The 27856-nt window shown below is 32.0% G+C and overlaps 1 protein-coding gene across 1 annotated transcript; it reads right to left on the minus strand.

Annotated features, from left to right (window-relative positions):
- Window positions 1–305: 305 nt before the first annotated feature.
- LOC148619320 (peroxisomal membrane protein PMP34-like) lies at window positions 306–26239 on the minus strand. The gene is made up of 9 exons (XM_088579085.1): window positions 26082–26239; window positions 24223–24283; window positions 19102–19168; window positions 15261–15412; window positions 14381–14506; window positions 13399–13547; window positions 11261–11359; window positions 6960–7021; window positions 306–5796 (listed from the first exon to the last, which is right to left on the minus strand). The coding sequence occupies exons 1-9, from the start codon at window positions 26187–26189 to the stop codon at window positions 5655–5657; spliced, it is 966 nt and encodes a 321-aa protein (XP_088435211.1). The 5' UTR covers window positions 26190–26239; the 3' UTR covers window positions 306–5654.
- Window positions 26240–27856: the final 1617 nt, after the last annotated feature.

Genomic DNA, 27856 nt, shown 5'->3' on the forward strand with positions numbered 1-27856 from the left:
GTTGGGACGACAATTTTAAAGGGCATCATACATTTGTGCCAATTTCTGAAATTTTCACTATAAGACAAATAGAAGGAACATTTGGAAGCCTTACATATACATTGTCAAATGTTTTGAAAGACAATTGTGAATAATATACCATGATTTAAAGAAGGAAATGCTATATATGTGATCTTAGTGTTTAGTGTTTTAAGCATTTTAACATTCCTGCTTCCATCCCCCTCTTTTTGGTGTGGAAGGATAACAGATACTGCTGGCAAAAGAAAAGGTACAAGTAAAATAAAAACTGTTACTACATTATAGAATAAAAGATGAAGAATTGTTTATTAAAATGCAACCTGAATTATTACAACCTGATTACATGCTTACATATTTTAAATCTTCAGCCAACCTAATAGGCTTATAATGCACTGTTATCATTATATTCAAATAACAATAAAGAGACTTTAACTTTAAATTGTCAAGTGTCATGTGAAATGAAATATTTTTCTTATCATTATCAGAAAAGCCAGAAATGTTGCTATAAACTTTGAATATATTTTCAAACTGGTTGTTTCTTTCAGCTTAATATTTCGGAAAATGAATTAGGAAATGTGTTTCATCTTCAACTGAGTTTGTAGTATACAAGTTCTGTGTGGTCGAGAGGAATTTTTCTACAGTGTCATTTTTCGATTACTAGAGTGAAAGTACTGCATGGCGTTTTTGAAATAGAAAATCGCTGGCTTCTAGATTAAAAGTCTCAGAAAATTCTCTGTTTGAAAGGATGTTTTAAAATGTTTATAAGTTCACAATTTTGGCATTTGTTACAAACTGTCTTTCCAAAATACATACTATATTAAAATCACAATTATTCATTTTTAGCACAAATGAAACACAAATTGGCAAAACGCAATGCATCTATATTAAAATAACATTAGTTGTCCCATTCTGTTTTGATTAATTCTTAGATGAAAAAAAACATAAAAAATTACAAGTATCATGATTGTTTTAATTGATAAAATAAAAAATAAAACAGATAGAATATGAAAATCAACATCACATATCTAACTGCTGTGACACCTTATTAAGTCAACTGCAACAACTGTTTTTTTTTTTTCACATATAATTGTTCATCATACCAGAGATTTTGTCATTTAAGACCTAAGTATGGTTTTACTTTACTTATATTACAGTAAAGATTCCATAAAGGAGTTTTTTATTTATGAGGAACAAATTGTCATTTAAGACCTAAGTATGGTTCTACTTTACTTATACTACAGTAAAGATTCCATAAAGGAGTTTTTTTTATTCATGAGGTACAAATTGTTATGGTTTGCACATTGCAAAATTTCCAATAAAAATGTGACTCTCTTTCAAAACTATCTGAATTAATACAATTTTGTCAATCTAAAATTTAGACAATCTATGCAAATTGACATTCTTCATACGTATACTTTTACAGCATTATTGAGATTTCAATATATATATATGGTTGAAAATTGTTTTAACTATCAGCAATATTATTGCAAAATGATTTGTCATTAAAACAAGTCTTGAAGTGACTGTTTGCCCTAGTACCAGTACAAACATAACATCACATCAGTTTCTAAATCTTTTGTATGACCTGTGGTATTATGCATGGCATAAAACAAAATTGTAAATCAAATTAAGTAAGAACTCCTTGTAACTTTGAGATTAAAAGGCTTTGTAAATTGCAACATGACATGACCACAGCCAGTTGAACTCTGTTCACTTGAAGCATATGTAGACACAATATTATGGTTTGACACACTAATCAAATGGACTTACAGTTCATTTTGGAAACAACAACACATTGGAACACAATATTGCACAATATTTTGAAATTCAATTTAAGAATAAAGGTCTGCTTCAGGGTATATTCAAGGATCTCTTTGTACCTCATTATCTCAAAAACAGTAAATGATATGGTTAATTTGGTAAAAATATTCATTAAATCTCTTGTATTTAGGCTCAAATTTTCATATGAAATCCCCAAAAAACAATTAAAATTTTCAAAATTGCACAAAAAATTAAAGGTCAACTTTTTTGGGCATGTCCCATTTTACCACTTAAAAATCAAAAACAGAAAGAGGTATCTGAAATCTGATTTTAAATGCAGGCAGGGATTTTCATGAGGAATCTAATGAATAAAAATTTCAAAATCACACCTAAAATAAAAAAAAGATGATTTTTTAAGGTGTGGCCCCCTTTGGCCCTTTATAATTCGAAAGCTGTAAAAGATATCAGAAATCAGACTGAAAAACACAGGCAAAGAATTTCATGAGGAATATAATTAAAAAATTCAAAATCAGACCAGAAATAAACAAGTTATCATCAAGAAATCAGAAAAAAATACCTGTTTCAGGCCCCTTTGTGGCCCTTTTTTCTTACTTAGGTCAAGTCACAACCCCAAAAATCAATCCCAGTCTTCCTTTTGTGGTATGGCACCTAGTAATACAATTTCAAAAAGATTCATGTTTTTGATGTTTATGTTCATGTTCATGTTCATGATTCGTGTTTGCATATTTTCTTAATAATAAAGTTATTGTCTGGACATCATAAAAATGCATGTTTCTAGCCCCAGGACAAAAACAAAGTGTCTACAGATGACAACAATGAGGATGACAGCACCATACCAATATATGCCACAATATTTTTGTGGTTGTATAAAAAATAGAATTACTGTGAAAATAGCTCACAAAAGAATAACCCCTGCATCGGTATGCCAAATATATATGAAAATACTTTATAAAATGTTCATGTGATCCCTATGTTTGAATATAAACCCAAACCTTATTAAAATCAGAAGTTTAAATTAAGATACACAAAAGCATGACCATTACAGAACGATTACCTAGTTTATGTAAAGGACAAAGCCAAATAAAGAAAACCCAATATTCAGTCACTTGAAAACACCTGGTGCACATCGCATTACTTCTACTCATTTCCTTTAATTTTCATCCACCCTAAACACCCCTCTACCATCTGAGTCAATAGCAAAGTATATTTTGTGTCTTTGCAAAATATATACTTTGCAAATGTACTGCTTATAGAAATGCCATGATCAAAATAATAGTAGCAGGTGCACATGTGCATTATGTATTTTTTTTAAAAACCATTAGATGGTTGGGTGGTATTAAGCATACAACAATGTGACAGATGAATGGACAGAAAGACAGACAAACAACCTGATCACTTAATACTGCCCTACTTTAAAGACAGGGAAAACATTTGCATAATGGCTACCACTGAAATCCATCGTCAAGTTTCTTCATAACTTAAAAAGGACAAAGAGTGACGAATAGGCAAGTTAAAAAATATACAGATCAACTGCAGTTTCACCAAAGGTATATCATTTCTACTGTCAGCAGTTACTTATTTCTACTGTATTCTTCTGTCTACAAACAGAATCAGTCAATACATTTTGAAAGTTGCACGCATTATCCTGTTAGGTATACCCCCACTCCTACACGAAGTTGATATTGGACAGCATCCAAAATGGCTTACAATGTATACCCCATTTACAAAGAGCCACACACAAAATTTGAAATTAATCCATCCACTGAGAGCCAAGATGATTGTGACAAACTTCAGAAGGAATGACAGACAAGGTAATTCAAATTTACCACCTACTAGTTCAGTGGGGGTATGAAAATAGCAGTAAAATGAAACCTGTGTAAACTGAACCCCTCTTGGACTTTAAAGTTGTTCGGTTTAGAAAGGAGTTCGGTTTTCCCAGGTTAAAATACATTAAATTGATACAAAGGGTCTTCAAGAAGTATCTGGTTTAGACAGGTTTTCAAATTATTAAGGGTTCAGTTTTGACAGATTTCACTGATATGAATCAAAGTTTAATGAATCCCAATCACTGTATCTATGTTCTTCACTAAATTTTATACAGAATGATTTGTTTGTTTGTTGGTGTTTAACGTCCGAGCAGCAATATTTCAGCTATATTCAGATGATATACAGAATGAAATATGACTCTGATTATAATAAAGAATACATGTAGCAGTGACAAAATACCAGTATAAATTGAAAAAAATACAATTCTGAGACTAAATATATGTATTTGCTATGATAATCAATGCTTTGTGATACAATTACTTCAACTAGCGGATCAACATTAATGGCCAAATTGCTTTTGTGGTAAAAGGGAGACAACCATGACATACTTCATGTATAAGATAAGAATGTACACAAAAAAGTAAATTAAAAATTCGTTGTGTGCCTTTATTTTTGCAATTTTGTCATTTTATTGATGCTATACATAAACTCTTTTGCCTCATTCATTGAGGAGGAAGTACTCATAATGGTATTTGATGCAAAATAAAGTCAACTAGGAAGCACTGAGAACCTGATTTCAGCCTGACTGGAAGTCGTGTCTTTTGGTGCTTCCCATACGAAGTTCAGTGTTTGCGTATTTTCTTAACTAAAAAGTATTTATTATATGATCTTCAATAATTATTAAATTCAGATACTTTTTGTTATTTCTGACATGTTATAAGGCCTTAGCCAGAAAGTCCGTACAAACACTAAGTAGTACTAGTCACACTAATTAGTGACAAGAAGTGTCAAGAATGGTCAAGAAGTGACAGAAGTGTCAAAAACCATCAAGATGTCTAGAAAAAGCAACATATGGGAAAAATATCGACAAGAAGGTTTTTGAATATATCTATATATTCAACTTCGTCCTCTTACAGGTTACACCTGCCTTTTATTATTAAATATTTCAAATACAAAGTTTTAATCATTTAAGTTTTTGAAACATTAAAACCATGGCAATAACTGAACATTTTTTGTTAATTTCAAAACTAGCTAAAATTTGAATTCCATTTTTTTTTCACATTGCATTTGTAAGAGCTTGCACAATAAGTTAATAGTACTGTTGTTCAGATTAAAGTTACAAAATTGCAAAAATTAATGCACACAATGAATACCATAGGTTTCTCTGTGAATGACAATAGATAACCTTGTAAGAATGTCTGTTGTTCTGTGTTTAAAACAAAAATCACAAATATTAAATTAAAATCACAACCTCCTTTGTCAAAAACAAAAACAGGTGAGAGAGAAGCACATGAACATAAAATACATAAAATACTGTAAAAGTATTGTTATTCATGGATTACCAATTTTCATCGTTTCTGTGGGTTTGGTAAACCACAAAATTTGGTTCCTAATGAAAAGGAAATCTATAATTTGTTCATATGATATAAAGTTTTTCTACCCAAAACCAAGAGTTCAGTGTTGTACTTATATTTTACGTTTTTTTCTCAGATTCTCATGGGCTAATTTAAGTTCAATTGGTCACATGGTTCAGTCTAAAACAACATTAATGTAGGATACACTTATTCAAATGAAAATCAACAATCATGACAACACAATTGGCTTCTTTTGAAGGGAATGCTTATGGAAGACATTATAAGTTCAATATAATTATACCATTTGTTGACTGTTCATACAGGAAACAGTAAATATATTACTCCAGGATACCAATTACTACCTTCAACTTTACTTCAGGCAATAGTAGGTATTTCAAGGTTACTGTACTCCTCGTGACCCTTCAACAAGTGTGAAATAACAAAATTTCAAATCACAAATAGTTTAACCTGATCAGGTATAAAATTAATCAATCATAAATAGCAATCAATCCTTTAACTTGATGGTGTATGACCCATTATTCTAAATACAAATGCTGCAATCTTCTCATACATAACAAACATCAAAGCAGCTGTCAGTACTGTCTGTATTAACTTGGCCTCTAATCCTTTATACAGTCCTGAAATTCCATTGTATCTGTAACAACAAATATATCATCCGTATGAATATCTAATACAATATTGTCAGCAGCTTAATACTGTATGGTGAGTTATTTTGGCAGGTGTAAAATTTGGCAACTTTGAGGTAAAAAGGTATACAAAATGGCTGAATTTTTTAATTTTTGAGGATGATAAGTGAACACTTAAGTACTAAAGGCCACATGGTAAATATTTTTCAGAATTTATTTGGGCTGCTAAAATAAGCTAAAATTAACATCCCATGATAATTACCTGCTACAGTAGAACAAGACTGTTTTATTTCTTACATTAGTTTTTAAGTAGCTGTCTTTGTAAGAATCATGCAAAATCTGAAAAATGTGATACACTCCAAAAAAGGCTACATATTTTTATCTTTGTAATTAAGTTGTTTTATAGGTGTATATTATGAAATGTGTAATTATTCATTCCGATCTGTCTGCTCTTAGGAGATAATCAACATTGAAAATCCAGTAGATTCTACTGTATTTGAGTGTTATTAACAGAGTTATCTCCCTTAATTTTTAAATCTACAGTGGTGCATTCTATATAATTTTTATCTCCTATGAGCAGGGGTTATAAGAAAAACCAAATGTTAATTTCTGTATACTAAAGCATTTTAAGCAAAATATCAAAAATGAAAATGTGTAGGCTTTCCATCCATGTATCACATTTTGCAGGATTCTTAGCTGGAGACCTACTTAAATCTGAGATTCCTTCACTTATGACACACATCCCTTAATGAGTTATAAAACTACATCATTCTATTATACACAACTTTTGTTTGTTTCTCATAAGGCTTATTCCATCAATCAATAATAATTTCTTTAATATTTGTCATCAAGATGTCACAGACAGATAGAAACAAAAAGTCAGATTATTTTAGCCTACAGACCCATTAATAACATGAAGTTGCATGCATTGTCCTGCTAGACATACCCCCACTCATTCAGGAAGTTTATATCAATGAAACCAAATTGTGTCAAAATTCAAACAGAAAGAATGACAGATTGACAAGGTGATTCCAATGTACCACCCACTCATTTTGTGGGGGAATAATTTGGATCACAAATAAATGTGAAATCAAGAATTGGGCAATGTCCCGACAAGTGAAGTCTGAAGGAGTGAGAATACAGCATGTAATTGATTGAAAATCACACTTACCTTACAATATCTATCAAGTTCTGTATAATCCCTTGACGCTCTGACTTTTTATGACGACCAGCCTGTAACAATCATAGTCTTGTCATTCATTTATTGTAAGTTTAAAACTAAATACTGCAAACATACTAATTTTCCCTTCTTTCCCGATGGACCGGAAACTGCGAAAAATAGTACACGCAAAATTTGATTTTTAACACTATATAATGCTGGTCATTTTTTTTGAAACCACGAAAATTGATACCTGCAAATATGTTCACTTGACAGAATCGGTGAAAATTAGCAACCTTAAAAATTAATATGTTTACAGTATCTTGCATATTAATCTAATATTAATACCCTTTATAATATCACTGACTCACACCTTTTCTCATCCTGTCCTTGCAGAAATTTTTATTTCAAGGTCAGGCAGATTTAACATGTTTTCTATTATCTGACAGATCTGGACTTAAAAATGCTAACCTGAAAATATTCAGATAAAAATTCTGAAAAAAATCAATTGTGGTACAAATTTTGTTCCTAATTTCAGGAAATATCTTGTACCTGGTTATGATCCAGGTTTTGGCTTCATCAACAAAATGGTAGCTCCCTGTAGATATAACAATTATACATTAAAGGAATGTATTCTTCAGTGGGAAAAAGGTATTTTGAATGGATGGATTTATATGACATTTGTCAAAATAACAGTATGATTTTGCGTCCAGTTGACCACTCGTAATTGGAAAAAACCATTTGTCCAAATAACCATAGCAGCAATATGCAAATGAGAATGATACATAGAAAATCTATCCACCATTTATGAAAATATTTGAATGAACAATACATGACCATAAAAGGAACATCCATCCACCAATGAGAATGACATTGAGATTAATATAGCACTTTCAAATGATTTGACCTGAATATCATGACAAATAGTGCTGCAGACAGGTATCAAATAGTACTTTAGTTTTCGACTTTAATGGGTCTAGAGGGTATACTGCTGTATCATATGTCAATGGAAAGTTAAATCAATGTAGTTTTTGAATATCATACTTATCAAAGTGAAAACGGTAAAGTTTTCTCCTATTTTGCATTAATTAGGGGAGGGGTCAAAGATCAATCTACCCAAATACACTTTGATAAGTAATTTAAGTGGAATCGTTCATTGTAGGTACTGGGAAACCAATAACATGTAAAGATCATATATATACAATTTCAAAAATGTAAAAAAGAACTTTTTCCCACAAAAGTTGACTATTAAATCACAGAACAAAGTTGCCACTAAAAATGGTTGCATTTTAGTGCATTTTCAATGATTAAGAGACACCGTAGAATATTACAATGTATATCTAAATATTCTTTACTGAATAACAAATAAAATAAACACAACATTCTCTATTCGATCTGCAACATAGGCTTTGCAAAATGAGTTTGAAGTTGCAAATTTTCACATATTTTAACTACTAACTAAACTAAAATTGTAAAATACTAAGTCAATTCCCCGACAACCTGTTCTGTTTCCGAACTGTTGGTACAATAGAAAAGCATGAATATCATCCAAAGTAATTTGATCAAGATTTTAAGTGCTTTTTAAGCAGATAGATAAAAGTTTGACATATTTTTTCTGTCATTCAATAATCGAGCACTCAACAATGTTCCTTCTCAGGAAATTGGAATGAAGAATAGGATATCCATAGTCAAGACAAAGCACCAAAAATACCAAAATAGTCATGAGCATAAGATATAAATTTAAAGAATTAACTAGCAAGACAGGCTTGATAAAAAAAAAACAGGGGGTTTTGGACCAGGTTCATTGCTAGGATATTAATTTTAACACTTTTTCTGTTTTTCCTTAAGCGCCTGTCAATCTGTTCTTATATAAATGATGTATTCCGGTTTAAACGAAGGAGGGAAACTCTGGCATTGCTTACAAGTCATCTAGTATGTGATGATGAAAAAGAGAACATCACAAAGATTTTTTGTAAATGGATTATTTCAAATAAAATCAATCTTTACTTTCATATAGACCGATGAAAAAAAGTTTCCAAATTATGAGTGGTTTATTTCCAATTCCTATATTTTACAGCATCTTCGTTAGGAAGGGTTACGGTTCTGCCCCTCCCATTGCATGAAGAAAGGGGGCAAGACTATATCCCTAAGGTAGCGTAGATGCTTTTACAGTTGTGATCCCATATTCAGTTTAATTCTTATTGGTATTTAGACTTTAACAAATCAGAATTAGAGTGAACCATAAAGTGGCTCACTTATTCATTCTCTGCATGAAGCAGACAGACATGATTAGCTGCCCAAAAATTAAAACTATGACATTGTAAATGTCTATCTTGTCAAAATATAACAACAGAAGTAACACACAATTCAATGCACAAACCACTTACTACAACTGCTCTGTACATGTAAGGTTACGCCGCAAAAAAAAAGAAAGTTTATAACAACTTATAGACAGTATATATAGCAAACAATAGATTGTATCCCCTGTTTTTAAACGTATTGATCAAAGCCTCTAGCTCTCTTTTTTTAATATTCTTGATCCACCCCTGGCCTGGACAATGATGTTTCCTTTGAACTAATATTCTATAACAACTATGATACCATTGTGTCCTACTAAAACTGGAGTCTTTTAGAGAGGTAAAAAAATCAGTTTTTATTGCATCTGAACTTCTTACTTATTTTTGTGTTAGAATTTTTACAAGGAATCTGGTTTGTTTTTATCAAATAGTATAGTATAATCCATGCAGAGCAGCGGTGGATCCTGAGGGGGTGCATAGGATTGGCTTCCCCCTTTTTATTGGAAAATTTGTCATTTTCATGTGTAAAATTGACAAAAATAGTAAATAATATCCTAGCACACACATCCTTTTCTGAGGAACCCCGGCTGGCACCCTCACAGTGTGGATCCGCCATTGCAGAGGATGTTGCATTACAAGCATCAGCCTGGCATACAGTTAAACATCATAAGACATAAATGTTGTGACAACATGCATGTACATGTTTGCACATACTTCTATGCAAAGTTCAAAGTTCATAGTTTATGTATTGTCAAATTTATTATGAAATCCAGCTTATCATGAACTCCTGAGTTAAATTTTTTGTTTGAGAATCCCTGATTCACGGTTTTATTTGAAGTCCAAGCATACAAATACAAATGCAACAAAAAGATATGTATGATATTTGTATGTACAAAAACAATCTCAAAACCTTAAGTCTTTTCATCAAAACTTAAGGTAGACTCGATACTTAACATGTGTCTGTTCATAAAACAGTCCGTAAACTAGACAAATTGCCCAGAAACGATTCTGTTATACAATTTTAGTACAATTAATAGTTTAAATATGTGAAAAATTGCGACTTCCAACTCATTTTGCAAAGCCTATGTTGCAGATCAAATTGAGAACTTTGTTTATTTTATTCGTTATTCAGTAAAAAGTACTTAGATATACATTGTAATATTCTACAGTGTCTTATTATCTCTTAATCATTGAAAATGCACTAAAATGCAACCAATTTTAGGGGAGTTTTTGTTCTGTGATTTAATAGTCAACTTTTGTCGGAAAAAGTTCTTTTTTACATTTTTGAAATTCTATACATATAATTACTTGTTTTCCGTTACCTACAATTTCACTTACATCACTTATCAAAGTGTATTGGGGTCGATTGATCTTTGACCCCTCCTCTAATTAATGCAAAATAGCAGAAAACTCTACCACTTTTCAGTTACAAAAGAATGATATTCAAAAACTACATTGATTTATCTTTCCATTGACATATGGTATAGCCGTTTACCCTTTAGGCCCATTAAAGTTTGAAAAATCGTTAGCCGTCCACAGTACTAAATGATAGTTCAAATGCCACTGGCCAGTGTGTACAATTGACCTGGGCTCCAAAACAAAAAAAGATTTAACTTGATAACCACCAAATAATTTCCCAAAACTCTGAAGAAATATAGTTTGATACAATATTTAATTTATTTCCCCCAAATATAGATACGCAAAATAGTACAAAAATGTAATATGCTCCCGAGACCATCTATGATTATTCCGACAGCAAGTAGATCTGTTGAAGGGATTCTGCTAATGCCTTATCCTCCAACAGAATCTACTGACATTCTAAATAACCATAGACTGTCACCTCAGAGCTTATGACTTATAGTTAATACAAATTAATACTGTAAAACAAATCCTGACCTATCGACCTGGAATTTTTTGACTTGGTAACAGGAAACAGATATATATTTTTGGCCTTATGCTTATTTGTACATTTGTACCTCTAAAAAAACATTAACTGAACTTTCAATATCGCCATACCCTAAGTCTGGACTGCACAACCTGTAGAGGATATGTTACTATAGTAGCTACTGTCTTGGATATAGCACCAATTACAAAATACAACAGTCCACTCAGTTCCTGAAATATAGTAAAAAAATATGTCAGTTACAGGGGAGAATCCAGAAATTTTAAAATGGGGTTTTTTAAGAGGTTCCATGCAATTATTTGCTCATTGTTTGCCTAAATTTTGCTCAAATATAAGGGTATTTTCCAACAAAAAGTGGGTTCCAACCCTAGGGACACCTCACTAATTCCACCAATGATTAACTTGGCTTAAGTACATTATCTAATAATATAAGTGTAAAAATATGATTTGTAAATAAAATCTTCTAGACCAATATTTATAGTGTACACGAGAAAGGTACAATTTTACAGCATTTAAATTTTGAATTTTGGTGATTTTACATCATGGATGAGATGGAGGAACTAAACTACTATTGGGTGTAAATATATCAATAAAGAAGCAAAACTTTGTGTCAAAATTCGTAGAAACTACTGCAAAATCGTAATGGTAAACACTTATGTATGATGTATCATCTCAAATTTCTGTCAAAAGTCCATGGCTCCAATATAATTATCTTTTCATCGTAACTGCTATTATTTTATGGGTCAACATTAACATTAAAACAATATTCCTTCAACTTAGTTAAATGTTCCATGGAAGGCCAACTTAGTACCCTCCCCAACCACAAGTAAAAAATAAAGGTGTAATGCATAACCGCTGCCCCATATGATGACTCCATTCACTATACTGCTCCATCGCATCAAATTGATACAGGGAAGATAGTGTAAATTTATAGAAGGGTCTCAAAAATTCCCAACGATGTTAGAACTATCAAATCTGCGATGCAAATTTTTTATCGTTACCTCCGCAGGACTCAAACTCATACCGCTGTGACATTAACTGAACTTTCAATATCACCGCCTGCACAAAGTCCAGCACCCCAGACCACTCGGCCACCTAGGCTATATAAAAATATAGCTTTTGCTGGCCGGGTCATTCCTCCTCGTAGGATTAATCTAGGGCTGTAACTTAGTACACAATGTATGGTAGTACGGGACAGTTCATTTAGGTATTATTATGTAGGATAGAGGATCAAATTAATGATGCATGTCACAACAAATCAATACTATACAAACGTCTCAGAATGTGACAACTCTATTCACTACACTGCTCCATCAGATCAAATTGATACAGGGAAGATATGTAAACATATAGAAAGGTCTGAAAATTCCCATATATTCTCCAAACTTTCAGCAAAAATTAGATCACTGCTACACAAAGATAAAATCCATCTCTATCACAACAAAGGAACAGCCTTTCAATGTCCCTGGGCATATTCTATGATAATTTATTAAGAAATAAATTATGTAAGTGCTTACAACATCTTATGGATGAAAATAGCTAAGATCGATTTTTTAAAGTCAAAGGGCAATTACTCTTACAAAACCAATTGATCAGCACCATGTTTCAAACTTAAAAAAATATAGGCCAGTGTTAACTATGTTGTATGGATGTAATAAACCAGAATTTTCTATTAAAGTGCGATACCTCTTACAAAAATAACCAATTACTGGAGTATCAAGTAATTGGTGAAAAAGGGAAATAGCAAATGTTCAAAATGGCCATACTCAAAAACTCCACTTTGGGTTCTGTTGAAAATTAAATCTTCACCTGTATTTAACAGCAATTTTGCAACATTTCAAACAAACAAAAATTAACTAATTCTCAAGTTATCATCTGAAAGATAGAGGGACAGATGGATAAACAACTTTCTCAGAGGGTATCACATGATACCGTGTCACTTTGTGTGGAGGGGTATATAAGATGATCAGTCAGCTCCTTGTTCTGAACTTGTCAAAACTATTGGTAGTAGCAACCTTTAATATAAATCATGAAAATTCAGAAAGAAATACAGGCATCAGAGCACTTATATTTGAATGGACAGACACAAGGATACAGATACCCAGTATGCCTATGTCCAAGCTCCATGCTGCGGCATGGGACAACAATTATTAATGATGGCTATGATATTAGAAACATAGCCACAAATATACTTTTGGCATGTGTTTGAAGCAAACTTGAATACAATAGGATTATTTATTACTTAACATACCTTGGTTTTAAGTAGACCTTGAAAATATCTTTTGACACTCTCATACACCATGAATTGTACAGATGGGTTGGAGGCTAGAACAATCGATGGTAGGGTACCATTCCAAAGTGACTGAATCCCTTCATTTTTTGCAACCTTCCTCAAGGCATCTAAACATTGAAAAAAAAAACATGTTCATGTTAATGTAACCTACCCCATTTAAAACTGATGTTTGAAATATTTTGCTTTTCTTATTTTGATTTATTTACAATTTTGTACTTCAATGTAAGTGCTTTGAAGAAAACAGTAGTACCTCTAGGAGTTCAGAACAAAATTCTTTGATGTTATATGGAGAATACAATATTGATAACCCTCCACTTTAATGAACTAAGCTCTTGATTGGGACAATTCTATGATTTTGTAGGTCTACCTACATATAAATAGCACTGTAGTTGTATTCCAAACATTTTTTTTCAAAAATAACCTTTCCAAAATATTGTTTAAATGTTTATGAAATTGTGTCATTAAATTTGCTATTTAATCAGTACATAAACCACAGAACAGTATACCTTAGTATACCAGTATATTGAGTAAGGACTTTATTTTTACCTATGATGCCTGTATAGAACAGTATATCTGAGTACACCAGTATATTGAGTAAGGACTTTATTTTTACCTATGATGCCTGTATAGAACAGTATACCTGAGTACACCAGTATATTGAGTTAGGACTTTATTTTACCTGTGAAACCTGTATAGAACAGTATACCTTAGTACACCAGTATATGGAGTTGGGACTTTATTTTTACCTGTGATACCTGTATAGAACAGTATACCTGAGTACACCAGTATATTGAGGACTTTATTTTTACCTGTGATGCTTGTATAGAACAGTATACCTAAGTACACTAGTATACTGAGGACTTTATTTTTATCTGTGATACCTGTATAGAACAGTAAATATTAGTACACAAGTATATTGAGTTAGGACTTTATTTTTTACCTATGATGCCTGTATACCTTGGTACATTGACTTCCCGGTTTTGGTCTGAGTGGAAATTTGCTCCTTGTAACTTAAGTCTTGTGTTTACAACCCATAGTGGGGTAGTCACCAGTACATTTATTACTCCTATATCAATTATAATAAATAAAAAGAATTAAAATAGATAATGAAGTTTTCTTTGGTTTGTTTTATACTTTGTTCATGTATTTTTATGCTTTATGTTGAAAACTACCAGGAAGATCATTTTGAATTTTTTCTTGCAGAGGTCCAAACCCATCAGTAAATGACTCTAGTATCAATATATTTCAAAACATGATAGGCTAGTAGCCCAGTTTCACTCTTAGGACCCTTTATCTTCAAAAAGTATTTCATTATTTTTTGCTTTTCATTATAAACTTCATGACCATGGAAAACTCCTCTTAGATCGTTTATTTAACATAGTTCAATACATGTTCTGACTTCTATAACTCCATTATATTTTATATCTCTTCTGTGTTTCTCCAAAAATTTTAACCATTAAACAAGGCATCTATTAGTTTATTTCTTGTATCTATAAAATTGGCAATGGTTACTCAATGAACATTTTGACATTTTTTTCATAACTACACAATTTTAATGCTAATGATTTTTTAATGGCCCAAAATATTGTAATATATACTAGCATTGAGAGGCATGATGGTGTGGGGGCTGTCTAAAGATCTTGGCAAAGGGGGTGCAATGGAGGGATAGAAAACAAACTTTTTGGGGGCACATCTGGCACTTTTTTAACTAGGTTCTACAAGTTTTTTTTTCATTGATTGCTGAAGAACAATGCACCCTACTCTTCTGACAATCATGTTTCTAAAGTAAATGTAGTTTCCACAAATTATATTATTTTTACCTGCTACAAATGCAAAGGTTAAGTCTTTCATGGGCGACTTCTCTGACTCTCCTAAAAATACTGTCTTCAAGCCATTGTAGGAATAAAAGTATACAAAGTTGGAACAACATAGGGTCACCAACACTGATAAGAGACCTCGATATAGTGATGATCTGAAATTATACATAGAGTCACAAACACTGGTAAGAGACCTCGATAGTGAAAGTCTCAAATTATACATAGAGTCACCAACAACGGTAAGAGACCAGGATATAATGATAGTCTGAAATTAAACATAGAGTCACCAACACTGGAAAGAGACCTTGATATAGTGACAGTCTGAAATTATACATAGAGTCACGAACACTGGTAAGAAACCTTGATATAATGATAGCCTGAAATTATACATAGAGTCACGAACACTGGTAAGAAACCGTGATATAATGATAGCCTGAAATTATACATAGAGTCACCAACACTGGTAAGAGATCGTTGATATAGTGATCATCTGAAATTATACAGAGAGTCACCAACACTGATAAGAGACCTTGATATGGTGATCGTCTGAAATATTATACAAAAAGCCACCAACATGGATTAGAGACCTTGATACAGTGATCATCTGAAATTATACAGAAAGTCACCAACACTGGAAAGACACCAGGATATAGTGATCATCTGAAATTATACAGAAAGTTACCAACTTGATATGGTGATAGTCTGAAATATTATACATAGAGTCACCAACACAGGTAAGAAACCTTGATATAGTGATAGTCTGAAATAATACATAGAGTCAAAAACACTGGTAAGAAACCTTGATATAGTGATAATCTGAAATACTACATATTCACCAGGATTGGTAAAAGACTTTGATACAGTGATAAATGGATGGTCTGATATTATAAATATCCACTTCTTTTAACAAATTATTAATTGGAGGTCACTGGATATATAACTTTAACCAGAAAACCTCTAATGAACTACATGTTTATAAGGCTTGTAAACATCAGTAGTATGATTGCAACTTTCAATGATTTTTTTTTCAATTTCACAGGAATTTTAAGAAAAACACTTATATTACTATGAGCAATGCTTACTTAATTGATACCCTCCACACCTTAAAATTGTGGAATGACAAAGCCCATGATTTGCAATGTGTAACCTAAAACTAGAGGCTCTAGAGAGTGTGATATGCTCACCTGGTCAATAGCCTTTTAAGCTTTCTACAGCTAGACTCTTGACCTTACTTAGTTATCCACCAGGTTTTCATATATTACAAAATAAATCTCTCAGTGTCATTTTTGGACTTGTCAAGAGTAATCAAGGGAACCAATGTTATAGCGGTAATCAAAAGAATGTAATCCAGGGACAAAGACCAGACATGGAAAACAGACATACACAACAAAGAACATAAAGTAACTAAAATCATACATACAAAGTAACAAAAGCAAATGAGCAACTCGGACTCCACTAAAAACTGGGAGCATGGACCAGGTGCACCGGTAGGGTAAGCGGCCTCTGCTTTATAGAAACACCCGCCGAGTTGCTCATAAAAAGTCAAGTCCGGGGTAGACAAACGAGGAAAGGAAAACTATCAAGAGCATTATAACTCCAACATCAATCAACAGATCTACATGAAAATTTTGGCATAGGTCCATCTCACCATGTTGATCAATTATACCCCGAAAAACTTGAAAACTTGGATAAACCCATTAGTTATTTCCACAAATCCTAAATTTTAATTAATGGTGACCATGTTTTTTGACTCATCGAAAATCTCCTCACACAGATTGTTTGAAAGGATATTCTATCAAACATTCATGCCACGTTTGATTGAAGTCCATCCTACTAGTAGTCTCACAGGAGAAGATTTTTAAAGTTTGAAATGTAAATTTCAGGAAAAAATTCATTTCAGGGCCCATTACCCATTCATCTGTCAAGGATCTTTCTGAAAATTTTGGCATAGATTCAACTCATCATGCTTAACAAGTTTACCAGTATCACCATGCCAGATTTTAGCTAAACCCCACTAGTTTTTGAGTTATTTGCATAATTTTGCATTTTGACCCCCATGGGCTATTTTTAGTAATGATGGCCATGTTTTCAAAAATTTCCATACAAATATTGTTAAAGATGTTCTACATAACATTTATGCTAAGTTTTGTTTTAATACATCCAGTTGTTTTTTCAAAGTTGGAAATGTAAAATTCAGTAAAAAAAATCCATTTCAGGCCCCACAACTTATTCATTTGTCTACAAGACTTTCTGAAAATTTCAGCATGGATCCATCCCACCATGCTGAACAATTTTACCCTGCCAGATTTTAGCTAAACCCAATTGTTATTGAATTATTTCCAAAATTCTGCAATATGACCCCTATGGTCTAAATTTAGTAAGCACAGCCATGTTTTTTTTGCCAGATCAAAAATCCCCACACAAGAATTGTTAAAAATACCCTAAGGACATTCATACAAAGTTTGGTTGCATTCTGTCAAATAGTTTCAGGGGAGAAGATGTTTGAAAAAGTTAACAAATGACGATGGACAATGAACACTTACTGATGGCAACAGCTCACATCACCTTTGGGCCAGGTGAGCTAAAAAGGCCAATACATGTCTGCACTTGCATCATCATCACATATTTGTCAGCAAATAAGTGCCTTCACTATGTATATATATACTAATAACATTAAAACACTATATTGTGGCTTACAAATTTCCATGTGAAATGTCCTAATGATAGCATATACCAATGAAATTACAGATTACACAAAGAGACAAAGTAGTTACACCTCAGGGTCACCTCAGGGTCACCTCAGGACATAGACAGAGTAGCTACTAGACCTGTTTTCATCATTGGCAACACAGGTAAAAACAAGATTCTAATGTTTCTATCATTTCATAGTTATTTTACTTTAAATATAAATCTCTTTGTCAATTGTCCAATTCACTACATCAGGATGTTCATCAAGTGATGGTCATTTAATCAAGTGAAGACAACTCTATTCCACAAAGTTAACTATAACTGTATATGACTCGCTGTAAATGCTGAAAGACTCTACCCTTCTTTTCTTCAGTTCTATCATCCTAGGTTTCAATAGACAGTATTCAGCTGATCAAAACATGAACTAATTCTTTTATGTATATAATTATAACATGATGAGTTATACAACTGCTTCTCACGACATGCCAAGAACATTAATATGATTAAGTCACACAAAGGGGATGAAAAATAATACTATAAAAAGGTGTAATCTTTCAAAAGTACATGTATGGTCAATAGTCTCAGTACAATGTACTCGGTAGATTTTTATCCATCACTCTTCTTTCTATATATAATAAATAGATAGAAATGTAATCCATTGGTATAAATTAATCTCTCTGTCTCTGTCTGCTTTTAGCTCATTTAAGGGCATAAATTGTAACCAATGACTGTTCATCAATAATATCCACAGGAAAATTTGCAACATATGTTTTCAAATAATTTATAATGTATGGAAACTTATGTTTAGGACCAATATGCAAATTTATGTCTTGTGCTTATAAAAATCACATAGCAACAAAGGTGTTTCTAAATTTCATGAAAACCATTCATTTGTGGAAGATATATAACTACAATTTGATTTTTATTTACCAATTTTTCATGAAATAATTTGTTAGTCCTAAGCATATTTTTGTATGTTTTCAAAACATATGAAAAATTTTCTGTGAGAAGGGCATGATCAGTAAGAGTTGTCAGAATTGTATCATTATGTCAATAAAGCTTTACACCAATTTAATATAACCCTGCTTTGACTATTCAGTTATTGAACTGTTATACTGACTCATACAATATGCAGAAACTGTAAATGACAACTTACATTCCCTCTTCTCTAGCTATTTCTGCTAACACTAATGGAGAATGCTTTGCTTTTCTTTGGTCATCAACTGTAATAAACAATATCCTCTTAATCTGTGAGATAGAAATAGATACATATATCAAGTAATTCACTACAATTATGGTTATAAAGTACATGAGTATATACATGTGTGTAATTTGTTCTTTTCTCACGAAATAAAGTTTATCAATTGTTGATCAGAGCTGTTTTTTTTTCAACAAAGTACATACAATATATATCTTTTCCAAAATATGAACTTCTTTTTTCACCTTGATAAGGATAAAATACTTTGCAGGGCAATGTTTGATTCAATTGCAGGTGCTGAACCCTGAACAGCAGGATAAAGTATTCAAATTTTATATAAATCTGAATTTGGATTGTGAATTTTTATGTTTTGATACAGCATAAGATAAGATTTTGATAAGAATGAAAGTATTCAAAGAACTTCAGAATTTGAAATTAGACATGAAGTAAGAAAAGAGTAACTCATTAAAAGTTAAAGAAAATGCTTATTTCCCACTAATATTTTGGCCCTTAATTCCTATGTGAAAAAGGGCACAACCATTAAAATCCTTCTTAAGGTCTCACCACTTCCAGGTCAAATGGCCACCCCTATGTAGTATAATTTATTCAACCAAATTTTGTGAAGAATTTCTGTGATCATTGTACCATTAGCATAATGACTTTGAAAGTCTTATCCTCCAAGCTTCACAATGGTATACAACTTAAGATGTCATTTGTCCTGGGAATTTACAGTGAAACATTGAAAATTACATTCTTAACATGTAAAGTAATGGAAACGTTAGAAGTGGTTAGTGAGACAATAGGCTAAACAATGGCATATTTCAGAGAAATGCATAATTTGATGAAAATTGCATTTCCTGGTCATTATTTGAATTTTCCCATAAATTCAGTGTAGTGATATTGGTACTCTGGCTATATTTTTAGAGGTGCATTGTGCAAGATATCGTGAAAAACAACATAGCAATTAGATTTTTATCAGTAAAGCTGACTCATAACTTGATTTCATCCTTGAAATACCTATTGTCACTGTTTGGGATATTCAAGTATTCCAATAGTCATACAACACAAACTAAGAATCACAAGGTGACGAAATAGGCATGATTTACTTGTTGAAATCTGTCCTTTTTCATAATGATCAATGATATTAACTACTACAGCTTCTTGTATTATCATAGATATCAAATTGGTATGACAGGGTCCCAACATAGATATCAAATTGGTATGACCAGTAAGTTAAAATTGTCATTTTTTAAGTAATTTAGGGAAAATATCACAGAGGGGCATGGTATAATCAAAGTGCTGTTAGCACTGGAGATTTTTTATTCTTGTGAAAATTCTAGCATAAACAAAATTTCAAAAGATAACATGATCGATGTGAAATAAAACTGTATTTCCCATATTATTTAGAACTGCTTATTTCCTTATATGTATAAACTGAATGTCAATCTTCATTACTGATTTCTGAAGTATAAAATGTAATCAATAGTTAAACAGTATCCAACTTCACACACATTTACTAATATTGTTCCATTTCACCCTTTTCCAAATCTTTAAACCTGTCCAAAAGTAGATTTGCATTTACATTAATAAACTTTTCTAACAGAGTATTTATACCACACAATAATTTTACTCAAATTTAACCAATTTCAGCTTCAGAAGATACATAAAACTTTCCAAAACTAGACACTTATATCAATTTGAATATTCCAGCCAAAGTTACTTTGTTAAAATCACTGCTCTTCACTTCCTCATAATAAATCATAAGATATTAATGATGGGATTAGAAATTTTCGACCCATAATTTATAAGTGTGTTAAATGGAACATGCTTAACTTCTTGACACAGTTACTGAAAGAACTAAATTCCCTAAATGCAAATTTTCCAAGGCCAAAGAGGAGTCTCTCAAATCTTCAGTTGATTTGAATACAACAGTAGATTTTACTTTTATAAAATAATAATAGAATATGATTGAGCTGAATAATTACCAGAAACATATTCACTGGTTATAAAAGACAAATGAATAACATTTGGACTGTATTTCTGTGTACTGTTAAGATATAGTAGGGAAGTTCCTGACATGAACCAGTGACATAAGGTATCTTGACCCTGAAGGATCAAAAATCCAAAAATCACATTTTTTTTAAGTCCAATATCTGATTTTGATAATTTTGGTCCTATTAGACTCACAATATCACAAGCTTTCATGGAATGTAAAAAAAAGAAAAGCATATAAAATCATAAAATGTTCTTCAGGTCTCACCACTATGTAGTACCAAAAACACACTGAACCTGGATCTATGTATTGTAAGTGCATTACTTGTGTGTATTCTAATCAAAAGCAGTCAAAATAAAGCTGAAAATGTGTACTTGAAAATCATATTTGTAATTTACTACAAAAGTGTATGAATTCAATATTGTTTACATGTGTGAGTACTTTGTCTCCTTGCTGTCAGTTAGCAGAAAAAGTAAAAATGTAGATTTTCAGTATTATTTATTCAAGCAAATTTTGCAAAGAATTTCTGCGATCATCTTACCATTAGCACAACGATTTTTGAAGCCTTAAATTTCCAGCTTCACAATGGTATGCAACTTTGAGATGTCATTTTTCCTAGTAATTCACAGCGAAAATTTGGAAATTACATTCTTAACATGTAAAGTAATGGAAATGTTAGAAGTTTTTCGTGAGACCAAAATCTACATTTTGTAGAATGAAACCTAGTAGTACAGTTTCAAGAAGATTCCTACACATGAAATCTTTTTATTGTCCAAAAACCAAAAAAATATTTTTTGCCACTAATTCCTTCATGGTAATTTTCCCCATTAACATTACCACCTGACTTTGGTGGTATGAAAACTTGAAATAGTATTATACAATTTCATAGATATCCATAAACTTTAACTCATACTATAATTTGGACTGATAAATAGGCTTATCTTTTTGGTCCTTTTCAGCACCAAATTCCTGAAGGGTTCAAGTCGTAACTTCTACAACCTATCTAAGTTTAACCTTTGCAGAATAGAACCTTCTGGTATAATAACTTAAAGGACTACTATGTATATCCTTATACTTAAGTAATACAGTTGTTTTTTGGCTCCCTTTTGGTCTTTTATTCCTGAACAGTGGGGGATATATCCACAACATTCAGTATCAACATTCCTGAACAGTGCGGGATATATCCACAACATTCATGTTTGTTTGTTGGGGTTTATTCAGTATCAACATTCCTGAACAGTGGGGGATATATCCACAACATTCAGTATCAACATTCCTATATGGTATGGAACATTGTTGTAAATTTTATCAAGATCTATTAAGTACAATGTACTATTCAAGTTATCCAACAACAAATAATGCACTTACAATGTATAGATCTAGGTTGAGTGTGTTTTTGGTAATACATAGGAGGGAGGCCATTTGACCCGGAAGTGGTTAGCGAGACCATTTGACTCGGAAGTGGTTAGTGAGACCTTAAAAACATTTTACGAGTTTTTATGTTTTTTCCTTTTTTTACCTTTTATGAAAGTTTGTGGTATTGTGAGTCTAATACGACCAAAACAATCAAAATCAGACATAAGACTACAAAGAAATGGTCAATTTTATATCATGCTCCTCAGTGATATTTTCCCAAAATTTTGATTATGATCTTCCTACATATTTGATTTTAATGCTGCTGATGAGGGATTACTCCTTGTACAGCATATCGAAATTTACAATATAAAAAAAAACGGTATATTTTGTATTTAATTACTACAAAATGACAAGGTTAGCTAATTTGTCACACCAATTTGATATCTATGATAATTCAAGAAGTTGTAGTAGCTATTATCATTTATCATTATGAAAAAAGGACAGATTTCAAGAATTAATATCATGCATATTTCATCACTGTGTGATTCTTTGTGAGTGCTGTATGACCATTTGAGTACTTTGAATATTCAAAGCAGAGACGTTAGGCATTTCTGAGATGATGTCAAGTTATGAATCAGTTTTACTGATAAAAATCCTGTTGCTATGTTGTCTTTTTTAAAATATTTTGCACAATGTATCTCTTAAACTATAGCCAGAGTACCAATATCACCATACTGATATTATGCGAAAATGGAAATAATGACCAGGAAAGGCAATTTTCATCAAATTATGCATTTCTCTGAAATATGCCATAACTTTGCTTATGATCTCACTAACTACTACTAACGTTTCCATTACTTTACATGTTAAACAATACACTTACATTGCACAGATCTAGGTTCAGTGTGTTTTTAGTACTACATAGAGGGTGGCCATTTTATCCGGAAGTAGTTAGTGAGACCTTTGACAATTATGACTTAAGAAGACTTTGGTAGGACATATCATAAGGATCATTTCAGCAATTGAAAGTTTCTATAAATCATAGTTTGCAAGATATTGGCTGAAAACTGTAAAAAAGAAGTCATTTTTCACCTTTTAAGGGCAATAACTCTAACAAGAATTGTCTGACAACTTCGATCCAATGCAGACTTTTGTAGGTCTAATAATAAGGATCATTTTGGCAATTGAAAGTTTGACTAAACCTAACAGTTTTAGAGATATATGAGAAAAAACTTCTGACTGACCCCTTTGTTCTATTTTTAGTAACAGTGGCCATGTATTTTGACGGATCAAAAATCTCATCATCAGTTCTATGCAAAATACCCTATGGAACATTCATGCCAAGTTTGGTTCCAATTGGTCATGTAGTTTCAGAGAAGATTTTTTTTTAAAATAACAATAAAAATAAGGAAAAAACATTGAAAAAGGACAATAACCCCAACATTGCTTAACAGATTACAACGAAAATTTGACCAACGATATATGTCATCATTTTCAATACTTTTATCCATGTCAGAATTGGGCAATATCTAACGGTTTAGGAGATATATGTGAAAGACTTCTGTCTGACCACCATGTTTTATTTTTAGTAATGTTGGCCATGTTTCTTGACAGATCAAAAATTTTCAAATCGATTCTATGCATAATATCCTAGTAAACATTCATGCTAAGTTTGGTTCAAATTGGTCTAGCAGTTTCAGAGGAGAAGAGTTTTGAAAAATTGTCCATACCTTGTAATCTTGTTCTTGCTGTATCAAGTGGATAGAAAACCAACATAGCAAATACACTTCCCTGTAATAATAGAAATTGAATTGAGGATATCTTGCATTTGTGTATTGCAGTGTAAAAACTACAGGGGAAAACCAACCTGCAGATTTGACTATGAAGAACTGTTCTTCATTACAAAATTGGAATTTGTTATTGCACTAGAATGAAAGGTCAGATGGAAGAAAAAGAACTGCTCAACAACTTTCCAACTGAAACTTGCTCATCACATTGAAGCCTACTTTTAGTTTGACTCTAGATTTATTTTCCTGTATCCTGATAACAAATTCATTATCCTTTTTCATTGAATTTCAAGTAATTTTATCTGAAATTCTCTGGTTTTTTTTTTACATTTTGAACAGTTTGTATCAGAAATTGCAAATGAAAAGTTAAAAAGAGCTTAATTGTTACTTCCTGAAACGATCTGTGGGAGAAACTTTTTTAAGGATCTGAAACTGATAGAATTTTCTATAATTCTGGTGGAAAGTCACTGACCAATGAGTAGTTTTCATGAGCAAGTAAGTCTTGCCAACCAATTTTCATCCTCCCCTTACTCCAGCAATGCTAGAGGTTGTCTGGTAAGCTATTTTCTGACTTGGTGCCATCCTAACCTCTTGCATCTGACACGTTGAAAGCCACTGCCAATGTGAATTAGCAAAACAAGTGTTTTAAAATATTTTGTCTTTTATTTACAAAAATGAAGTTTAACTTACAGGAAGCGAGCGAGAAAAATCTTAAATATTTATTAAATACATGTACCTATAAAACAATTGTAATGAAGACAGTTGTCAAAATGTCCAGCCATTTTGAATTAGGTCACTTATTTTACGGAATGCAATATGTTTTTGACAAAACGAACTTAAAGTTGATGAAGGCAATTCTTTGGTTAATTTCGTTTCACAAATTTTAAAATCCATAATTTTATCAACTGGAATTACACACTCAAAAAGCTAATAACCCAATAATAAGTTCATTTTAACTGATTTTACAAAGGATTTCCAGGATTGCTAAATTTTCTTATCAGGTAGGTCATTTATTTTTCTTAAGTTTAGTCACCTTCTGCCGTGTTATGGTAAAGAAACTATAGAAGAAGAACTGTTTATTCACCAATAAAGGGCCCATAAAGGGCATGATTACAATACAAGTTTTTTTTACATACAACAGCTTTGATTGAACATATATAATAACATATAATATCAACAGTTAATTTACAAACTAAATAATTATCACATTTTTTTAGCTTTTACTTGCATTATGAGTAATACATCATAGTAATCAGCAGATAGTGTTTAGTTATACTGGCACACCTCAGTTTCATTTACAAAATTGGATTATGATAATGGAGATTATAATTATGATCATCAAATTATTATATGAATAAAGAATGTAAATGTATATTCACTTAAGGGCATATCTATTTGCAATAGTGATAATAATGCATTAAAATATATATATATATAAAGCGTTTTAAATGGCAAATAGTTAACTATAATTCTTACGATTTCAATGAACGGCGGAAAGAGTGTTATGTAATATGGCGCTCGGAAGTAAGAGGTTGGGGAATGGAAGTAGTAATCCTCCCCCATGAAACAAGTTCATGTCCAAATTTTTTAGAGGAAAAAACGTCTAAGAGATTACTGATATTTTGCTACCATAAATGAGATATCATACAATGATTTTGATTTAGAAATAAAAAAGTAGCGAGCAGATTGGCGAGAATTGCTTCTGTCCCGAAAACGGCGAGATCTACTCTGACTATATTAGTACACAGCCACAGGTACAGCTACAATAGCCTACGTGTATAAAAGATATTTGGTAAACTTACGGCAGCGCCTGACAATGCATGAACAAGATTTGGAAACGTAAAGAGTTTTTGTATGATTGATTCTTTAATAGCTCCATCTAATGCCTGTTGCTTTGATAAAGCCGTCATTCTTAAATAAGCTAAATTAATCGAATCATCACCGCCGGGTATAAATTGTATAGGGGAGTGAATGCACTACAAAGCATTTCATAGGTAGCAGGTCAATCCGCCCCTAAACTTTTTCGTCCCCCTAATTCATCCTGGTCCATAGTATACCAGGCTCTCAATTTACCCGTTCCTAAGCAGAATCACCCTTATTTTGCATTTGTGGGTAGTTTTTCAAAACTAATTTTGATACATTTGCGTTTATTTTATTTAGAGATTAATGTTAAAATAGACATACATGCCACATTCAATTATCGGTTTTGTGTCGTTCTTAATTTCGCAAAGGTCTGTGTCTATATATTGTACATTCTATGTGCAAGTGCCTGTGATTACAGAGATGTCGACGCTTTTATTTGATCAGCTGATGATAATCGGAAAGATTTGGTCTAACTAGTTAGGTCGACACGGCAGAATTGGATTTTATAATAAAAAGGTTTTTTCAGAGATTTTGTTAAACCGATTATTACCGTTTATTCTTTCTATTGTCTGGAAAGTATAAGAAGCTGATACAATTGCTTTGACCATTTCTTGAATTTATGTAGACGACTCGATACGCAACTATTTTTCTGAAGTATCAAGAAATAGTTTGATTTTTTGCCAGTTAATTACTTTTGTTTAGACATGTGTGGATTAGTTCTTATATACGTACGTACTGTTTGGATAATCATATTTATTTTCGTTGTAATGTTTTTATCTTCTGAATTACCATAATGGTAATTTGTATTTGACCTACTGACCTATTCACAATTTCAATCAAAAGAGTCATACATACAAGCTAATAATTTCCTTAATTGCTACTTTGACTGAGTAAACGTCAGTCTGATTAACAGTCGACGGAAATCCTAGGACGATCCCGAGCGTGTCGAGACGCAATTTCTCTCAAAGAAAGGAAATAAATGACAATCTAAATAAGCTATCATCACGAGAAACTTTATTCTAATCGTACCTGTCAAACCATATTAATCATATTCAAAACTAAAAAAAACTGCAAGCAACTGCAGTGTTCACTAATTGATTAACTCTAGGCAATTGTCAAAGAAATAATCAAAAAGGAAATCTCATATAACAAATGGCAATATCAAAGTAAACCACCGCAATGATCTTGACTTGTTTCGGGCATTTCCGGTGAAAATGGTGGATAAAACCAGATTTCTCAAACTCATTTTTGATTTCATTTCAATTATTTTATTGATCAAAATCAAATGGATTGGACAACAGGCTATGCCTATAAATATCCTCCCCAATAACAAGATGGAAAACGCAAGCAAGAATGTCATAATTAACATGAGCCTCCCAGGAGCCTGAATCGCTCACCTGGTTCTAGTTTGTCTTTCAAGGGCAATAAATTTAACAAGTATTTTGATACAAGAAGACTTTGTTCGGACTTATCGTAAGGATCACTTCAGCAATTGAAAGTTTCTTTCTTTCAATTATAGTTTTTAAGACATTGGCTTAAAACTGAAAAAAAAGTCATTTTTTCATCTTTCAGGACAATAACTCTTACAAGGAGTCGCCTGACAACTTTGATCCTGGAAGACTTTTGAAGGCCTTATAATAAGGGTCATCTTAGCAATTGAAAGAGTTTGGCTAAACCTAACAGTTTTGGAGATATCTGCAAATAACTAATGTCT

This window comes from Perna viridis, chromosome 4 (assembly GCF_037379345.1).
Source record: "Perna viridis isolate PV_CMFRI_1.1 ecotype Kerala chromosome 4, ASM3737934v1, whole genome shotgun sequence".
In the NCBI taxonomy this organism is placed as follows: domain Eukaryota; kingdom Metazoa; phylum Mollusca; class Bivalvia; order Mytilida; family Mytilidae; genus Perna; species Perna viridis.

What these genes read in the sequence shown, in the direction of transcription:
- LOC148619320 (XM_088579085.1), bottom strand. Translation starts at nt 26,189, where the DNA reads ATGACGGCTTTATCAAAGCAACAGGCATTAGATGGAGCTATTAAAGAA. An exon ending in ATAGCTAGAGAAGAGGGAAT is followed by an intron (nt 15,413 to 19,101) that starts GTAAGTTGTCAT and finishes GTATAATTTCAG; the next exon opens with ATCATCACTATATCGAGGTC. An exon ending in AAGGTCTACTTAAAACCAAG is followed by an intron (nt 11,360 to 13,398) that starts GTATGTTAAGTA and finishes ACTATATTTCAG; the next exon opens with GAACTGAGTGGACTGTTGTA.